At 46.1% G+C, this 19,923-nt stretch overlaps 1 protein-coding gene across 3 annotated transcripts; it reads left to right on the forward strand.

Moving 5' to 3' along the window:
- The first annotated feature begins 1,268 nt into the window (after window positions 1-1,268).
- Ifngr1 (interferon gamma receptor 1) lies at window positions 1,269-19,897 on the forward strand. 3 transcript variants are annotated; one of them, NM_053783.3, is made up of 7 exons: window positions 1,368-1,524; window positions 5,942-6,056; window positions 9,949-10,112; window positions 13,279-13,445; window positions 15,863-16,049; window positions 17,900-18,024; window positions 18,865-19,897. In NM_053783.3, exons 1-7 carry the CDS (start codon window positions 1,413-1,415, stop codon window positions 19,414-19,416), a joined length of 1,422 nt encoding a protein of 473 aa, NP_446235.3. In that variant the 5' UTR covers window positions 1,368-1,412; the 3' UTR covers window positions 19,417-19,897. The 3 variants fall into 3 exon arrangements, with proteins under 3 accessions (XP_063119749.1, NP_446235.3, XP_038965037.1); XM_063263679.1 differs by lacking the exons at window positions 17,900-18,024; window positions 18,865-19,897 and adding an exon at window positions 18,056-18,191 and having other exon boundaries at window positions 1,269-1,524; XM_039109109.2 differs by lacking the exon at window positions 1,368-1,524 and having other exon boundaries at window positions 5,940-6,042.
- Window positions 19,898-19,923: the final 26 nt, after the last annotated feature.

The following is a 19,923-nucleotide window of genomic DNA, read 5'->3' on the forward strand; positions in this document are numbered from 1 at the left end:
TTTCTTATTCCAAATACTCTTATTCCTAGCGCCAAGAGGGAGGCATTCGCTGTGTGCTTTTTCCAGAAATGCACAAAGTTGAAGTCTAACCCAAATCGTGTCTACTGAATTTGAACTTGTACAAGATCACCAAGATGTCTACTGGCATTATAGTCTGAGAAATGCTAGACTATTAACAGAATTCATTCGTTAATTGATCAAGACAAGTAACAAGCCTGAGCTGATAATTCCGGGTCTTCAGAATGCCTTCATAACATTTCGCTTAGAAGACTGGGAGGATACCATGCCAGTGTTTCTACCGTATAGAGTTTGCGTTTTAGGAAGCAAAGAAAACCCAAATCAATATGCATATTGTAGTTGGGGATGTAAATGTGTCTTTAAAAATAAGGGGAGAGTGGGTTGCATTTAAATTTCTTGCAGAGATAGTGATGAGAGAGCCGAAGCGGTGAAGCAGTACAAGAGTGTTGTCTGTACTAAGTACGAGGACGCTAAAGTGAATCTAGGGGAAGAAGAGAGATGCAAACTAACTGGTGCGGTCAGAGAGGCAAGGCCAATCTCTTGATGAGAGACTACTTAGAAATCCGCCCTTTGATATTTCATTATTAAAATGGTCATGGGCTTTTTTGGCGGTAGTTTGTTTTTGCTAAGAATAAAGTGCTTAGCAAGCACATTGGATTTGTGTTTTTAGAATCTGGGAAAAAAAAAAAAAAGTCTTGAAAACCAGAAGTTTAAGTTCCGCAGACAAAACTGGTGGGGACTGGAGAAGGATTTCTGGAACTTTTCTAAAACCTCAGGCTCCAAGACCCCTCATGCTGACGGATGAGATAAGCATAAACAGAAAGAGGAACTGCGGAAGGTAGTGTCACGCTGGAAAAAGGTAACGTTCGGGTCAGAGTTTCACGTGTACCACAATCCAGGTCTGAATACAGAGAGGAAGCCCACAGTTTCAAGCCTCAGGCTAGTCCACCCCTCTTCCAGTGTAGTGTTAACTGTTAAGGTCTCCGCCACTCTGTGCCATGCCCAGATCCCCTACGCAGACCGCGCCTATTCCCGGTGTCCTAGTCCACTCTAGACCGGCCAGGACCCGCCTCCTCGTGCAGATCCCGCCTCAAATCCCACCCCTACCCTCAAACTCCAATAAACACTGAAAGAATCGAGTATTGGTCCCGCCTCTCTGCCCAGACCCCGCCCCTGACGAGCTGCCTTTAGTCTTTGCCCTCTGAGGCTCCGCCTCCCCCTGAAGCCACGCCCCTCCCTTGCTGTTCTCCTAAACTGTAGACTTTGACTTTGGCCCCACCCAGCTTCCCCGGCAGGCGGCCTACCAAGTCGACTACCTAGTCTGCGGCGGACGTGACGCCGGCCCAGGCCTCGGGCGGCGCGGGTACCCTGTCTAGGGTGTCCTTTGCTCAGGAATGGGCCCGCAGGCTGCAGTCGGCAGGATGATTCTGCTGGTGGTCCTGATGCTGTCTGCGGAGATCGGGAGTGGAGCTTTGATGAGCACCGAGGATCCTAAGCCGCCCTCGGGTAATCTCTCCGAGCCGCTGCGGGCTGGGGCGGGAGGCCAGGCCGGAGGCGCCCGGCTGGGAAGTCCCTGCGGTCCTGATGCGCCGCCCTGGGCTAAGTGGCCCTGAATCCTGGAACGGAGGGGTCGCGGGGGGGGGGGGTGTCTCTGCGGTACTCGCCGCTTTCGCCTCTTCTTTGCCAACACAACAAAGCTGTGGTCTGTTTTACAGTTAGTTTCCAGGGCAGCGTTTGGCATTGTGTGTACACTGCTTACAGACCTCATTTTCCGGCTGTTGTCCAAATCCTTTGAAGGAGAGAGCCGATTGATACTAAGAGATTCTCATTTGTTAGTCTGGCGTTTAAATATGAAAGTGTTGAGATGCAAGGGTTCTTCATAGCGTAATTCCTTAGAACCTTTGATTTCATCTGCCTACTGACATTTTCCAGGACATATATGCTGGGGCTCGTTCTTCGTGATTAGAGCTCTAGAGACAACTATAAAACTTCTCATGCACTCCCTCCCTCCCAGTCCCTAATCTTAAGTGTCTGAGAAGTTCCCAATATCCAGCTGCTGGAAGGCATGGGGAGACCTCTTTAACTCTCAGATGATTTGCAGCTTTGAACCCCGTGTTAGAGTTTTCGGGAGCTCCAGTTAAGTGTGCAGATTCCAATTCTGCTTTGCCTTGACTTGATCTTCAAAGGTCAAGCAAATAATCATTCACGGTAGTTAGGCAATAGCTACCTAGATGTCAGAAAAAGAAAATGAGGGGCATGTACAAACTGAAATCCCACTTAGATGTAGAGAAAAATGAAATCATAATTGCAGGACAGTGGAATAGAAAATAGTGTTAAATTGTGATACAGCCAGATTCAGAAAGACAAATGCCATGTTTTCTTATGATAAATAGACCCTAGATATTTGTGTCTGTGGAGGAGACCATGAGAGGGGAGGAAGAGATCTTGAGGAAGGAGGGTTTACAACAAGTAAAAGCAGGGTAATAAAACTCATGGGGCATTAATGCAGAAGAGACTCTTGGACTCTTGGGGGAGGGAGGTGACCAGAAACAAAGAGACAGGAGCAACTGGGGGATGAATTAGAAGCAATAATGGTATGCATGCAATATGTATGAAAATGCCTTATTAAAACCTTGTACTTTAGTAATTTGAATTTTTTAATTAAAGGTAGAATGTGTGTATTAGAAACCAAGCAAACAAATCCTTAGTTATCCATGAGGATAGACACGGTACCAAAGGCTAGGAAGACAGATTACAGATATGACTTACTGAGTGCTGGGCACTGTCGATTTTCACAACCACCTCTCCTGAAACTGCCACTGGTTCCTGCATCCATGGTGAGGCACACGGGCTGCCCAAGTGGTAGAGTGCAAATTCTTAACCATCCCACCACCAGCCGTTACCTGGAGGGGAGTCACCTGACCCTGTGGGCCATTGAAGTACACTGTGATATGATATTGAATTTACTTACAGACTGCTGGAAATCAGGGAACTCCGGGAAGATTTTTCAGAGACATGCAGCCAGGCTTAGAACCAGAGGCTTAGAGAGAATGTGCTTGCAGGGGTATGAAGTGGCATGTTCAGCTAGTGTGCGAGTTTTATCGTGGACTGTGTGACAGGAGAGAGATAGGAAACAACTGGGATTTTTGTTATGTATAACAGCAAGGGATGGAAACGTGGCTTTAGCTGGCTTAACCTGAAACAGAAGGTTATTGGCTCAGAGACTCCCAAGGTAGAGAAAATGAGAGGTAGCAGCTTGGCTTCAGGAAGGTTAACACAAGAAGGTTAACACTGATAGGCAGTGGTCATGCACACCTTTAAACCCAGCACTCGGGAGGCAGTGACAGCCAGGGCCTCGTAGGGAAACCCTATGTCAAACAAACAAACAGAACTGAAGAGGAAAGGAGGAAGAAGAGGAAGGAGTTAAAGGAGGCGGAAGCTACCATGCACCATTCTTTATTTCCAGGGGCCTGGTTAGACAGATTCTCTTCTTGGCAGGAATGGTGCTGGTAACCTTTGGTTTTTTTTTTTAAATCTTTGCAACTTCTTCTATCTCAACAAAATCCCAGAGGAAGACTCATTTCCCTAGCTTGCTTGGGTGCCAACCAATGGGGAAGGACATTGTTAAAAGGTGTGGTGTAGAGGAATTCTCCAAAAGAGAAGTACATTGTCCCTGAAAGAAGTTCAGGGCCCGAGCCAAGAATATAATGTGCCCACCATGCCTGGGATCACCGGGTGGCTTGCAAGGTTAGATAATGCTTTTTAGACATGCCAGGCACCATATAAAGTACTTTGAGGGGGAAAGCCCATTAGGAAGCTGGAGCTCAAGTTCATAAGTTCCCATGAGAAACGACTGTAATGGAAGGGGGGGCTCTAGCAGGGACATTAAGGAGGCGGGTCGGTTGGACTCGGACTGGGTGTGGGTGGAGAGAAGCACACAGCTGCCTGGCCCAGGGCGGAGCCTTAAACCGAGTGCCAGGTACTTCCTTCTACTTGGATTCTCCTCTGTGTGACCTCGTAGTTTGCGCCCCCTATGGTGACACCTATGCCCTTCTGTATTGTACCCTAGCACTTTATGACACATTCTGTAGATTTTTGAATGCATTTCTTTAGATTTTTGTTGTCTCCCCTCTGCTGTTTTCGTCTGTGTATTTTGTCTTGAAGTGATATCTCATTATGCTTCCCAAACTGGCTTCAAACTGAGCTCCCTGCCTGGCTCAGCTTTCTGAATGCTGGGATTGTAGCGAAATTATCAGAAAATGATTATTCCCACGCCCGCTTTATATGCTGAGGTTACAGCCCCCGTTTTATTAAACAGTCTCAATGCCTTTTAATTAAAATGAACAAAGCGCTTTATGCTTTCATTTTTACCTCCCTTCCCTAGAACTTGATTTCTCCTTGATAAAGTACTAACTCTGTCATTCAGAGGATGAGTACATGCTCAACGCGGGTATTGTCTGAGATGTGCTCTGTAGAGATTGGTGTGAGTGAATTATCATCACTTAACCCGTGTCTCATTAACAAATAGCTTTAAATATTAAATTATTTTAGTCATGCATGAAGATGTGCACTGACCTTTTTAAAAAAAAATTCACCTAGATCAATGTAAGAAATTTAAATTTTGCCCAAGAGCAAACACTCATCTTCCTACCATTCACACGGTTTTGTCTTGTTTTGTTCTTAATCGGGGCTAGCTCACAGTTTCAGAGGTTCAGTCCCTTATCGTCATGGCAGGAACCATGGCAGCGTGCAGGCAGACGTGGTGCCGGAGAATTCTACATCTTGACCCACAGGCAGCAGACGTGAATGCCATTCTACACCTAGCTTGAGTATCTGAGACCTCAGAGCCTGTCCCCACAGTGACACACTTCCTAACAAGGCCACTCCTCCTAATAGTGCCATTCCCTATGGGGCAAGCATGCCAACTCATGAGTCTATGGGGACCATTTCTATTCAAACCACCACATTCCACTCCTTGGGCCCCATAGTGCAGAAATGCATTCAATCCAACTTCAGAGGTCCCCGTTAGCCTCTACTAGTCTCAAGCCTGTTTAGAAGTTCAAAGACTTCCGATATTCATGGCAATCTCTTCACTGTAACCCCCTGTAAATCAGACTGAAAAGGCAGATCATGCCCTTGCCACATGGCACAGGATACATTTCACCAAATGGAAGGAAAGAGAACAGTCAGGAAATACTAGGCAAAGCCAGACTGAAAGCCGGCAGGGTAAATTCCCAACTCTGCATCTCCATGCCTAAGGTGAAAGCACTCTTCAGATCCCTGATCCCTTTCAGCTTTGTTGACTGTAACACACTTCTCTTTCCTGGGCTGTTTCCACTCTCTGTTAGCTCTCCTCGGCAGGTACACACAAGGAAGGAAGACCGTGCTTTGGCTCACAATCCAAGGGGTGCAGTTTACCACAGTAAAGAAGGTTTGGCCACAGAAAGTAGGAGTCAGCTCGTCATACTGAGCTCGCGGTCAGGAGGACGGAGGGGATGATTCTCACTCTTCCTCCAACCCCTTTCTCCTTTATTCAGTCTGGGACCCCTTAAAGCGCTGGTTCTCAATCTTCCTAACACTATGACCCTTTAATACAGTTTCTCCTGTTGGGGTGACCCTGGCCATAGAAGTATTTTCTTTGCTACTTCATAACTGCAATTTTGTTACTGCTATAAGTCACAGCTCATATCATGACGGCAATTACGTAATCCAAAGTGGATCAGAACTCTCCTGTACATTTTCAGTAAAGCCACGTCCTGTAAGTTTGCTTTGATTGAAATAATTCATCACCTGCCGTACTGACTTCCTCTTTTATGTGCACGTGTGTCTGTCTAACATGCGTGTTTAACGGCATCACATAGGGTTTTGTATTGTTGATGTGAGTTTCTTACTGTGGTCCCTTTTGTTTTTGAATCGCTTACAGTGCCTGCGCCAACAAATGTTCTAATTACGTCCTATGACTTGAACCCTGTCGTACATTGGAAGCACCAGAACGTGTCGCAGGCTGCCGTCTTCACTGTACAGGTAAAGATGTATCCGTAAGTATCACTCCTTTATTGTTTCAATTCTGCTTTAAGCTGCATCCTCGCATGGTCTGTCGTCCCCCTTTCTGCCATCCCTCCTTCCCAGCCACCCAAAACTTTATCAACTATCCGTAGATGTCACAGATGCTAAGGATGAGGATTAGTTCTTGGCAGCACTGAAGTAGAGAAACACGACTGACTCCCAAGGTCTCTCGTCTCCTGGTAAACTAAGATTTATTAATTGCGGGGCTGGGGATTTAGCTCAGCGGCAGAGCGCTTGCCTAGCAAGTGCAAGGCCCTGGGTTCGGTCCCCAGCTCCGAAAAAAAGAACCAAAAAAAAAAAGATTTATTAATTGTTACCAAGCAATAGATAGATGCCTTGCAGGTGACGGCACTGAGGGCAAAGCCACCTTGACGGTAGTTTAGCAGTATCTTGTATAAGAAGGAACCAAACTGAAGCCATCTTGAGTAAAGCTTCCATTTTTAATAGGGGTCAAATAAAGTTTAAGCGCTCAAGGCCTCCCTGGGTAACCGACATCCTGCTTGGCAGGGAGAGATCTGTAAGTGAATAACTGACATCCTGATTGAGACATAAATCTAGGCAAGTCACCCTGCAACTGTGGAATAAGCCAACCAATGAGAACCGGGTAAGTGTACCACAAAGAAACGCTCTGAGAAAGTCCCCTGTCACTAGATCCTCACTGGTGGGAAAAACTGTGAGTGTAACTTGGCTCAGATGTTTGTGGTTTGCAAGCGTATAAGCTCTAATATTTTGGCTCAAGATGACAGTTCAGCTTCAGAGTCCGTGCTGCATCCCTGATCGGTCAGTAGCAGCTTGATTACAGTACATTCTTCTACTCGCCCTCGACCTGACGCTTGAGTTGTATTGGATCTAAGCAGACCCCATAACACTAGGAATAAGTACTTACAGCTCAAGTAGATTTGAATGGAAAGCAAGACTCCGACGCGGATTTTGTCTTATGATGTAATTGAGGTTGCTACAAAGGCAGTCTTTATATCTACCATACAGATCATGGTCAATGGCTGTCCCAGACTTGGTATCATGTAACCTGTGACAAATGTATCATGTGACAAATGTGTTAGCACTCAAATCTACCCATTGTGTTTTCTTTTAAGTAAATAGCCTGTGGGACAGAACTCCATGAGGACATGAGTCCCCTGTCCCTACACAAATATTTTAAGAGCTGTTTTAATTCTGTCAGAGTTATTACCCTTGCTGCAGTGAATGAGCAAAGCAATGTGCAAAAGAAGGGGGTTTGTTCCACTTACAGCCCTAAATCACTGTTCATCAAAGAAATAGGCCAAGACTCGAACTTAATCAGGGCAGGAACCAGGAGGAAGGAGCTGATGAGGCCGTGGAGGGGTGCTGCTTCCTGGCCTGCTCCTGCTTCCTTACAGACCTCAAGACCACCAGCCCAGCGATGACCCCACCCACAGTGGGCTGGGCCCTTTCTTATCACTCGCTAATTAAGAAAACATTAAAACTCTGAACACTGGGGTAGACAGAGACCCCCATCCATAATTCATGTGACTGCAGAATAGATCCTGCCACGGGGGAAGAGCATGTATTTGACCAAACGTAACCTGCTCACCTTGGCACACTTTTGTGGTCCTGGCTCTCAAAGCCGGGGCTTTATCTGCTGTAGGCAAACTGTCTACCTCCGCGTCACACCCCCAGCTTCCATTTGTATCTTCATTAGTTGTACACAGGAGGGCACGTCCATGTGTATGCAGGAGTGTACGGATGTCTGCACACATACATGTGGGAGGTGGGCACAACCTCAGATGGACTCCTCGGGCACCATTTGCCCGGAGATTGCCAAGCAGACCAGGCGGACTGGCCAACAAGCCACAGGGACCTGCCTGTCTCTGTGATCTGCCTGCCTTTGCTCTGTTAGCATCCGGACCGCGGGCATGCACCACGGAACCTGTGGGGTTGTGTTTTGTTGTTTGGTTTGGCATGGGTTCTGGGGATTGAGCTGAGGCCCTCGTGCTTTACGTAGCAAGCACTTGATTGACTGAACTCTCTCTCCAGCCAGTGTTCGCTTTTACATCAGGGGATTCCTCATTAGGAACTTACCTGTAAGGTGCACCATTATAAAAACACGACCAGAGTCTGAATAGGAGATCGGGCACGTGGCCACCACAGAAACGGATTGCCTGCCCCAATAGCTTTGTAGATCCTGGAGGGGATTTCTAGGGAGCTCAATGTAGTGATGTCCAGACTTTGTGTAAATAGGAATAGAAATTAAGTCCTCTAAGACATAAGACACGTGCAGTGTACTCCTTTGGGGAAGAAAGGAATGTCTTAGTCTGGAAAGAGAGCGCAGGAAGTGAAAGCCCTGAAGCCAGCGTGTGAGACCGGCTGGCTTCCTGCAGACATGGGTAGCGATGTCGTGCAAACCAATAGGTAGGAAGAACCTCTTGTTTTCCTTCGAGAAACCCTGACTCCACGGTTAAGCCAAGGAACAAAATGGAGACTTTGACAGAGCTTTCAGGGAAATTGGTTTGATTGGTCTGAAGGATTTTTGTATTGTCTTTGTTGGGCTGAAGTGCAACTTGTTCAAATAAATAAGCGTTCTGTGTCCGACCAGCAACCTCCGCCCACAAGGATGGAGAAAGTTTCCATGTGGCTGACAGATGCTGGGGACATGTGGAAGGGATCCAATAGGCATTTTTTTAAAGATTTATTTATTTATTATATGTAAGCATACTGTAGTTGTCTGCATACACACCAGAAGAGGGCATCAGATCCCATTACAGATGGTTGTGAGCCACCATGTGGTTGTTGGGATTTGAACTCAGGACCTCTGGAAAAGAAGTTGGTGCTCTTAACCACTGAGCCATCTCTCCAGGCCCAATAGGCATCTGGAAGTAGGTTCTTACTGGCCAAAGGAAGGGGCAGCTTAAGCAGCAGTATTAATAAGAACATAATAAATAAGAAAGAAACCCTTATCTATATTTTCATTGATTAATAATGAAGCTGGGAGGATGAAAAGCTCCTGTGTGGACAGGGAACTTCTAAAACATTATGTTTTGGCAAGAGAAGCTGATACACTAGGTGTTGCCTTCCTTACCTGTAAAACCTGTACATGTTACTAGAAAGATCATTTTAAAAAATAAGACTAAAACTGACCACAGTGGAGAGCTTTGTAATGTGTTTGATTTTGTAATTGAATTGCATCCTTATTAACAAATTCATAACAGTTTTTATAAGCAGAGTTTAAAATATATTGTATGAATCCCGTCTCTTATAAGGAATTTATAGCAAGGGTTAAGTACACCTTATCGTAAATGCTTAGGACAGGAATAGTTCTTGTTTCTTGGCTTCTTCGGATCTTGAAAAGTTCACACACACACACACACACACACACACACACACACACACACACACACTCACCTAGATGTAGATACTTTAGGAGTGTGAGTTTGGTTATATATACTGTATCTACATATAGCCTGAAAGTAACTTGTAATTTTTTATGTTATTTGATCCAATTTTTACATTTAATTTTTTGTAAGCAGCGAACCCAGGGCCTTGTGCATGCCCCACAAAATTTATCATCCAGCTACCTTCCTAGTCTATATGATATTTTGAATAATGAATTTTATACATTAAACAATCAACTTTTCATGAGGTAGCATCATCTTTTCTCTGTGACATCGGACGGGTGCTCAAAAGGGCTTGGATTTTAAAGTCATTTGAATTTCAAATGCTGGAAATGTCCCTCTAATTCAAGAATAGGGCCTCTTCCTTCCGGCTGGCTTCTTGGTCCTGTTTTAATTCAGCCCTTCAAAGATGCTGACCGGATGAAAATCAAAACATGGGTGGATAGCCAGAGTTTGTGTGATAGTATGATTTAGCTTGTGTCCCCTTTCATCTCAGGGATAACTGGACTGATGCCTGCACCAACATTGCCCATCATTATTGTAATATCTACAAACACATTTCCTATCCTGACTCATCTGCCTGGGCCAGAGTTAAGGCCAAGGTTGGACAAAGAGAATCTGCCTATGCACAGTCAGAAGAGTTTATTATGTGCCGAAAGGGTAAGTAGATTGTATACATGGGTAACTTTTCAAGTTTTTTTATTTTTTTATTTTCGTGTATGGGTGCTTTGTTTGCATGTATGTCTATGCACCACATTCCTGCAGTGCCCTCGGAGGCCAGAAGAGGGCGTTGGATCCTCTGTGACTGCCATTAATGGTAGTTACCAACAGCCATGTGGGTGCTGGTAACCAAGCCTGGGTCCTCTGGAAGAACAGCCATTGCTCTTAACCCCTGAGCCATCTCTCGAGCTCCTACATGGATACATTTTAATTTTCAAGTACTTACACTTCCTTGTATGTTCACTTTCATGGGTAGTTGCAACAAATGTCTAATAGCAATGATAAGTTAAGGAGCCCATGTCTTTTTCTTCCAGGCCCCAGAAAACATCACTGAACTGGCCTTCAGTTTGCCACTTAAACTGCTTGGCATCCAGTCCAGTCAGATCCTGACCAGTGCTGCTCAGCACTGGAGGGCATCAGCCTTTCTCTCCCCATCTACTGTGATAGAACTTCATTCCAAAGTTCTTTCACTGAGGACTTGGCCACTGGGCTCATTCCTCTTACCTCCCTTAAATCCTTAAAGACCTTGGAAGCATGAATACCAACATACTACATTAACACATTAGAGTTTAAGCCCCTGTGGTGGGCCATACCTGTAAGGGAGCAGGCAGGAGGCTCAGGTTGGGAAGATTCGGAGTTAGTGAAGCGTTCGAAGCCAGCCTGTCCAAAGAGAAACAGAAGAGTCCTTCATGTCTCTGAGTCCAAGGTTCTCAGCTCTTTGCACTCCCAGCATCCTAACCCTATAATTCACTAGTCTCAGTTGTCCTTTCCAACTCCTGACTATCAAGTATCAGTTCTCCTCTGTGGTGGGACATTCTACTTTAGCCTGTGGCCTTGCCTGCTGGCCCTCACGGCATCCCTTCCAGCTTCCCTTCCCAACTCACCCTCTATGACTGATCACTTCCATGTTTCATGCCTGTGGGGTTCACTGCCTTGATTCCACCCCAGCCTTTTGGGGACACCCAGGGCTTTCCATGGGCCCTTCCTTACTTGCTTCAGGTATTTTTATTCTCTGGATTCATCCAATATCTGCCATTGTCATGTCAGATTTCTCTGCCACAGATTTATCAAGGACCTACTGTGTCTTGGAAAGTATGCCAGAGATACCCTGAGGAGTCAACACCAGACGTGAGAGGAAGAGTGTGTGCACAGTGCATATGAGAAGCAAACACCAGTGTTCATCCAGACAGCCACACACACCAGAGACATGGGGATATGGAGACTCTCTGAGTCTGTAATTCTGACTTTCACAGTAAGGAAGTGAACATTAGCAAACTTTGATCGAACCATCCTGCCAGACATCCATGGATGTTAAAAGATACTGGGTTTCAGTGAGGAAAATAACTAAATACCTTTCGAGGAGCTGTACCGATGCCTCAGTGGTTAAGACCACTGGCTGTTCTTCCAGGGGACTTAGTTCAAATCCCAGCACCTACATGGCAGCTCACAGCCATCTGTAACTTCAGGTCCAGGAAAACCAAAACCTTCTATTAGCCTCCACAGGCATCAGACATGTGCATGGTGTATAGACACACATGAAGGGAAAATAATCATACACATAGGTAAATGATAGATAGATAGATGATAGATAGATGATAGATAGATAGATGATAGATAGATAGATAGATGATAGATAGATAGATAGATAGATAGATAGATAATGGATGGATAGATAGATAAATGATAGAAAGACAGACAGATAGATAGATAGATAGATAGATAGATAGATAGATGATGGATGGATAGATAGATGATAGAGAGATAGATAGATGATAGACAGATGATGGATAGATAGATGATGGATAGAGAGATAGATGATAGAGAGATAGATGATAGATAGATAGATAGATAGATGAGAGAGAGAGAGAGAGAGAGAGAGAGAGAGAGAGAGAGAGAGAGAGAGAGCCTTTTCAGGAACAGTTTTTAGAAAACAGGTTCCTTAAGGTGTTTCCTCGAGTGTCTATTTGCGTATGTTTGTGTGGTGGTCAAGTGCTGGAGAAGGAACCTTGGGCCTTACATTGCTAGGCAAGTGCTCTACCATTGAGCTACATCTCCAGTCTGCTGTTTTAATTTGACACTAATTTGCTTAGGCTGGTTTCAAACAGTTTTCTGCTGCTCTTCCGCTCTACCCTTCTAATGGCAGGGATTATAGGCCTATACAACCAGTCCGGCCTTTCATTTTTTTTTTTCTTTATGGAAAATTCATTACAACTCTCCAGCCGCGCATTACTTCTTTTTCTCAACGTCTTGCTCTGCGGCTTCTTTCGCCCTCTTTGCTTGGATGCCGAAGAGCCCGGCATTGGCTCGGGCCATGCGAAGGCTGGTGAAAGCCTTAAAGTTCTCCTCTTCCGTGATGGCTCTGGCCTTTTTCTTTTTGTACACATTCTGGATGGGCATCACAGGTCCTGTTAGCTGCGTGACCAGTTTAAGTTCTTCAGCAGAACTGTCGCCCTTCTTCGGAGCAGAAGGCTTCCTGGGGAAACGTAGGAGCTCGGAGCGGTGCTGCTTCAGGCGCCCGCAGTGACTCAGTGGATTTGTTTCGCCTCCTTGGGTCCACAGAGATGCCGATGGTGCGTGCCATTTTCTCGTGGATACCAGCCACCCTGAGTTCCTCCAGGCTGAAGCCCCTGCCAGCCCGGACCTTGGTGTGGTACCTAATTGTAGGGCACCTCACGATGGGCCTGATGGGGCCGGACGCGGGGCGAGGGGCTGCCGGGCCTTGAGTCTGCGGATCTTGCATGCCGGCTGGTTGAACCACGTGTCCACTCACTGCTGCCAGTCCTTGTGGAAGTGGGTCTTCAGGATCATGCCATTCCGGCTGGGCGCCATGGCTGCCTCCTGTGCAGGAGAACGGCCAAGCAGAAAGGGGCCTTTCATCTTCTAAAAACCAACGTTTACCATGAATTGTACTTTCCTAAAGACAAAGTCAGAGGTAAAATTAAATCACCAATGCAGAGGTTCTTCAAGAGAGCTTCCTCTCGGAGATGGACTAAACTTTGTATTCTTAGAATGTCTTCGAGGTCTTTGCAGTTGTTTAAATGGACCCATTGACTTGGATAGGTGTACTAGCTGTGAGGGAGGAGTAACACTTTCCCTTTCTCCCCAGGGAAGGTTGGACCGCCTGGCCTGGACATCGGAAGGAAGGAAGATCAGCTGATTGTCCACATATTTCACCCTAAGGTCAATGTGAGTCAGGAAACCATGTTTGGTGACGGAAATACCTGTTACACATTCGACTACACTGTGTTTGTGAAACATTACAGGAGTGGGGAGGTGAGTGTCTTTCTTTCATCGTTCTTAAAAACAGGAATTGTTCTATAGCTCAGGCAAGCTATTCTCATAGACTGTAATGAAGGTAGGCCATTCATGTGTATGCAGAGAAGCCTCATGGGTCATAGATTCTCATAAGGAAAAAACGACATAAATACTGTTGAAGGACCGATATGGGGTTAATCACCAACACCGGCCAGATGATGCATTTATGTTTTCTCTTTGCCTGTTTGGTCGCAGGGCCCTCTCTAGAACATGCCCCTCTCTGTATACCTGTTTCTCTCCTGGCGAGATGAATATCATCTTAGGGTTTTTCTGTGATCATATTATTTTTGAAAGATAAGTTACAGCACAACCACAGTGCCATGATACATTGTTCTGGCAGTGGTGTGGAGTCCACGCTTGGAGTCAAACCGTGCTCCCCCCAATCTGTATGGTGTCATTTATTTATATAACATTTATTAAGTCCGTACATACTATGTGTCTTCTAAATACCCAGAACTGCAAAGTGAACAGTACAGACAAAACTCGGAAAAACCCCAGTGCCACAGAAAGGGTGTGGGCAGCCTACAGGGATGGAATGGTGGCCTTCAGTGGAGGGGTCGGAGAAAAGCTGGTGATTGGTCAGTGCTGGGGTTCGAAGCTGATCCCTCAGCTAGACCTAGAGATACCATTTGAAGCGTAGGACCTAGGAAAGACAGAGGTACAGTTGGCATATGGGACAGCAACACAGGGCCAGTGGGTTTGGGGAGAGGGGCGCAGGCGGCAGAGGGAGACAGAGCAGGCATTGGAGAGCCTCACTGCTGTTCCTGTCTCTGAGATGCTGCTTTCCTGGCTCACTGGAAGTAGCCGGTGCCGCTTTCCCAGAATGCCCTTCAGTATTTCCATCTGGTCTTCGGGTTCTGTGTCTTCTTCCCACTCTCAGCAGGTTCCTTCATTTCTTGTGGCCCAATTGGTTTCCCCTGTCCTTCTAGGAGTCCTCAAGAGCACACATCCCACTCTGTTACGTTTCTCACCCCTCATCTGCCCTAGATTGTGAGGCATAGTAAATGGACACTAATACACGTGCTCGTCATCCTTAAGTCACCTAACACCCAAGCTGACAACATGGGAAAGTTTATTTAGCTCAGTTTTAGAGACACAGAGTGTGATGTTTGCACTGCTCAGCTCTGGGGATAGCAGACAGGGCATCACAGCAGGATTTGTACAAACCATGACCACTTTCTCTCCCATTCTTCTGCTGGCAACCAAACTCATGACCAAGGCATGTTCACCAAGCTATACACCATTATCACAAGAGATTTCATCTCAAGCCAGAGCAGAAGCAGGAGAGGTGTGTGTGTGTGTGTGTGTGTGTGTATGTGTGTGTGTGTGTGTGTCTGTCTGTGTGTGTCTGTGTGTCTGTGTGTGTCTGTGTGTGTCTGTGTGTGTCTGTGTGTGTGAGTGAATACATTTCAAGCACATGACCTAAGGTCCTCTGTATGCATGGTTGTCTCATCTCCGTGATCACCTATCTGACAGAAACACCAGGAGGAGTAAAGACTTTGACTTTGAGTTTCTGAGGGCTCATGCCACGGTCACCTTGCCGCATATCCTTGGGCATGACACCATGGCAGCAGCAGTGTGTGGCGAAGGAAATGGAATGTCTTAAGTTAGAGAATGAGGCAGGAGAGGCCAAGACAAGGCACCCTCAAGATCTAAACCCAAATGACCAACTTACTCTAGATAGACCCCACTTTTAAATATTTCCAAAACCTCCTAAAATATTACTACCAAGTGAAGACCTGGGCCTTACTTCATAGGACTGTGAGGGATATTTTATACTCAAAGCTTAACTTCCCATGAGGGCCTGTCTCTTAAAGACCTCTGCCAGGCACACCCCAGTATTGCCCCTCAGACACCAGCCCTTTAATACCCTGGTCTTCCCTGCTACCTAGCCACTGCCTTTGTGTGTCTGGGCCCCAGCATAGGTGATCATGTGCTGTAGCTGGTAGAAAGATTGAGCTCTGATTGTTCAAGGGACCACTTCAGTCATGTTTATGTGTTTGCTGCACAGAAAGCCTGTAGCCTTCATGTAGCTGCCTTCATATGTTTCCTGTGAGATGCCTTTCTTCTCTCTCCAGCCGCTTCTAGTACTCTGGGAACTGGAAAAACAAGTATTGGCTAGTTTCACAGCCAGCTGAACACTTCCCTTCTTCAAGTCTTAAACAATACTGTTCCCATGTATGTCGTTTTAACAGATGTACTTTTTCCCACTGTGTGGAAGTCACAGGTTAACTCATTATTTGCTATTGAAGCTGGTTTTCATTTCACATTCACGCACTACCTGTCTCCCTCCGGTGTCTAACTAGGGCAGATGCAATGGTTTCCCCCTCCGGATAAGGAAGCCATACATTTCACAATGTTGTTTTTCCATGTAGATCCTACATACAGAACATAGCGTCCTAAAAGAAGATTGTAGCGAAACTCTGTGTGAGTTAAACATCTCAGTGTCCACGCTGAATTCCAATTACTGTGTTTCAGTAGTTGGAAAGTCGTCTTTCTGGCAAGTTAATACAGAAACATCAAAAGACGCCTGTATCCCCTTTCTCCATGATGACAGAGAAGGTAAGTTCTTGCCTTTCCCCTAGCTGAAGACAGAGAGCTAACTGAGGTAGGTTAGTATGAAAAGAAGAGGTTGATTTATAACTTAAGCACGTGACTTTTCTTTAAAAAATATCTAATCATCCCTTTCCCCAGAGAAGCTCAAAATTAAAAACAAGACAGTTTCTCGGGCATCGGAATTACTACAGCAGCCAACTCAAAAAGCCACGAGATGGCTGATGCCCTCCTGACCCCGGAAAGAAAAGATACACAACAAATAGATAAAATCATCTACATCAATATCTCTATTTCAAATCGTAACTTGAAAACATGTTAACGTGAGAAGAGTCAGAAGAGGTCCGTGGAGATAGATGTCACAGTGGCCACCAAGACCGATAGCCTCAGATGGGTCCAGGGCACACATGTGGAAGGAAAATCCAAGCTCCCCCAAGTTGTTCAAAGACAGCTTGTGTGCTCACACCCGCACGCACGTCCACACACATCCATTAAAATGTAGCCTGTCCTTCAGGTCAGAAGAAGTAACTACCCGCAGGCAGTCCTCCCATGATGCAGTTTGGAGGCCGCTTTCCCTCTGCTGCCCCCTTGGGTTCGTGTGCACAGCGTGTTACACAGCTCGCATGCTCCTCACGGTTTAAAGAGGCGGCTGTTCCCACAGAGAGCAGTAGCAGACGCTCTGTTGAACAGACGTCCTGCTGAACCCCTGTGGCTCACCTGCCCTCAGAGCTGATTTTAATTCACCTTCACGCTGTACCCGTTTCCCTTCAGTGTTGACTGGGACGAATGCAATGATTTCCCTCCCTCTAGATGAAAGAGCCCAAGACTTTACTGCACTCGCATAATATTTTAAAATGTTTTTTCATTTTTTACATACTTCATTAAGATTTTATAATCTTAATAATGCTTTATAATACTTCTTAAGAATTTTAGAATTATAAAATTAATTTTTTTCTGGTTGATTTTTCCTGTCTTCAGGGGGGTTTTTGTTGTTTTTTGTTTGTTTGTTTGTTTGTTTGTTTTGGTTTTTTTTGGCAATATCTTTCCTATGCTAATAAAAGGGGGAAAAGTAGCGATTTTTTTCTTAATTCAAATGACTTCAAAGAAGAACGTATACTTTTCTAGGGGAGTTATGAAAGGCGACTGAAAAGGAAGGCGTGTTGTATAAGCTGCCAAGAAAGAAAACCAGTCAGCAATGGAAGGGTCTGAGGGGCAGGGCTGAGCTAAGCGCTGTCAGTGTTTATTTCCTCCAAGGAGAGGACCTGAGGGAAAGGGTCACCCCGGCAGCTCCCTGCTGCAGGCTGTGGGGAAGATGTTTAAGAAGGCACTTCAGCTACCTCTTGTCATGGTGGTGTAGCCCAGGATGCCTGGCACCCCATAGTCAGTCATTCTCTGCATTATCACCAGTCCTGGCCGTTGCTTTAAGACAGTCCATGTCTGCTGGAGAAAGAACGTTCTTGGATGAGGGGCAAGGGCTACACTTGTCTGGGTGTAGGAAGCTGTCCAGTGCCAGCATGAATTCCCTCCTGTGCAGCCCCTGTTGCATTCCAGCTCAGCGGCTGTTGGTTACCCCCAAGATATCAATACCATGGCGTCTGTTTTGTGGTCTCTCCATGCTGGTCCCTGTTGTGTTTCATGAATGTCATGGCGGTAGGACTACTGACTGGTTTTCTTTCTTGAGGGCTGCAGCAGTGGGAGGAGTCCGGTCTGCAGCTACGGTGCATTGCCCAGTTTCCGGGGGTTCTGATCCTGCTGTGTGAATTTGCTGAGGAGCGGTGGTGAGAAGACGTCTGCTGCGTACGAGTGGTGTCCTTGACTCTAACTTGACTCTAACTTATGGTTGTTCCTTTTGTTTTTAGAATCAATTTGGATGCTGCTTGTTGCTCCTCTTCTCTTCCTTACAATAGTTGTCCCGGCACTTGTGTGTTGTTACATTAAGAAGAATCCATTTAAGAGAAAAAGCATAATGTTACCTAAGTCCTTGGTAATGCACTTAATTGTTTATTTAATTATAGATCCTAGCTGTTGATGTCCGCTCACACGCAGTATCATTCAGGAAAATGATGTCAGGACGAATAGCATTGTATTCACCTCATTATAGTTCTCTTCACTAAACGCCGCTGTGCACCCGAGCCGACATGTATTTTACAGTGCGCCAGGTACCTTTGCACAATTTTCAGGATGAAAACTGACTCGTTTAGTAAAGAACTAACGATCTCCAGGGAAACGCTGACCACGGTTCAGTCAGTGTGAATACAACAGGCTCAGAGCCAGGGGCTTCTCCGCAGACAGGCAGAAGATGGGGCGCCAAAGGTGACGTGCACTTATGAGATGTTTAATGACTTGGTATTTTTAACCTTAAATAAATTCTACTTAAAGGAAAAAAGACAAGCTGGGTGTGGTGGCGTACAACTTGCATCCCAGCACTCAGGAAACAGACAGGCGCATCTCTGAGTTTGAGGCTGCCTGCTCTACATGTCAAGTCCCAGGCCAATAAGAGCTACATAGTAAGACCTTGTCTATAAACAAACAAACAAATAAATAAACAAATAAATAAACGACATATACGGTGGCTCATATCTCAGGTTCTAGCACCTGAGAGGTAGATGACGGGATGTCACCAAGGAGTCCAGGGTCAGCTAATGCTACATAGTAACTTTGAGACCAGTCTAGGCTAGGTGAGACCCAGTCTCAAAAACCAAAAAGCATTAAGGAAAAGAAATGTAATGAGCTCATTTTACTTGTCTTCTGAAATATGCTCTTTTCTTTTTAACAGGCATTTGCGTTCAGTAATCCTTTGTCTTTATTCACTCTCTCTACTTAGCTCTCTGTGGTAAAAAATGCCACGTCCGAGACCAAACCTGAATCAAAGTACTCCCTTGTCACGTCGTGCCAGCCAGCTGTCCTAGAGAACGAGACAGTGATCTGTGAGGAGCACTTGTCCACAGTGACAACTCCAGACAGCCTAGAAGCACCAGAGCAGGAAGAACTTTCTAAAGGAACCGTGGCTACGGTTGCTGAAGGAAACACTTCCCCCGAGACCACCGACAGCCCTCCAACTCCGGTACAAAGTGGCCATTTTTCCCTGTCAAGTAGTAACCAGTCAGGCTCCTGTAGCCTCACCACCTATCACTCCAGGGACGGCTCTGACAGTGGCCTCGTGGGCACAGGCAGCTCCATATCTGACTCTGACTTTCTCCCAAACAACGACTCGGAAACAAAGATGGCAGACCCAGCCCCTACACCTGTGAGGAAGGCCCTGACTTTCTCCGGTTATGACAAACCACACGTGTTGGTGGACGTGCCCGTGGATGGGGAGGGCAAGGAGTCTTTGATTGGGTATAGACTCACGGGTGATACCCAGGAACTGTCCTAAGGCCGCCGAGTCCTGACGGTGCTGAAGGATCTGCCTCTAGGCAGTTTTCCTGCTTTGTTCTCGTGAAAGACTTTGCACGTTAGCCGATTCTGACCGCAGCGTCCCTAATGTGACACCCGGATAAGGAGTCTGTGTGAGCGCACTGCCCGGTCTACTCCGCAAATGCCAAGACTGCCAGAGGGATGAACAGTCACCTATGAGCTCCTGCCTGGGTGGGCTGGTTCTCCTCCTCTAGCCTTGCTTCCTCCAGCCGCTGCTCCTCCACCTCACTGCCTCACGGGACACGGGGGACCTGTCCTCACACACCTTTGTATCTGTAAGTCCGTGTATATAGTGTGTTTGCAGTTTCACTTAAGGGAAAGCTGAAAGCCACTGCAGGTGGACTCCGTTCGTGACAAGTTTGGTAGGACATTTGTGGGCGCATACGTTTTTTTATGGGGCATCACTTATGATTTTTAAGTAAAATGTTTTGAAACCAGAACTCATTTGGATATTCATTTATCAAAC

The sequence above is a fragment of the Rattus norvegicus genome, chromosome 1 (assembly GCF_036323735.1).
Source record: "Rattus norvegicus strain BN/NHsdMcwi chromosome 1, GRCr8, whole genome shotgun sequence".
Classification (NCBI taxonomy): Eukaryota; Metazoa; Chordata; class Mammalia; order Rodentia; family Muridae; genus Rattus; species Rattus norvegicus.

Excerpts from the sequence above, each read along its gene's own strand:
- Ifngr1 (NM_053783.3), top strand. The coding sequence starts at position 1,413 with ATGGGCCCGCAGGCTGCAGTCGGCAGGATGATTCTGCTGGTGGTCCTG. Across the intron at positions 1,525-5,941 it reads GGATCCTAAGCCGCCCTCGG|TGCCTGCGCCAACAAATGTT; the intron begins GTAATCTCTCCG and ends AATCGCTTACAG. Across the intron at positions 10,113-13,278 it reads GTTTATTATGTGCCGAAAGG|GGAAGGTTGGACCGCCTGGC; the intron begins GTAAGTAGATTG and ends CTTTCTCCCCAG.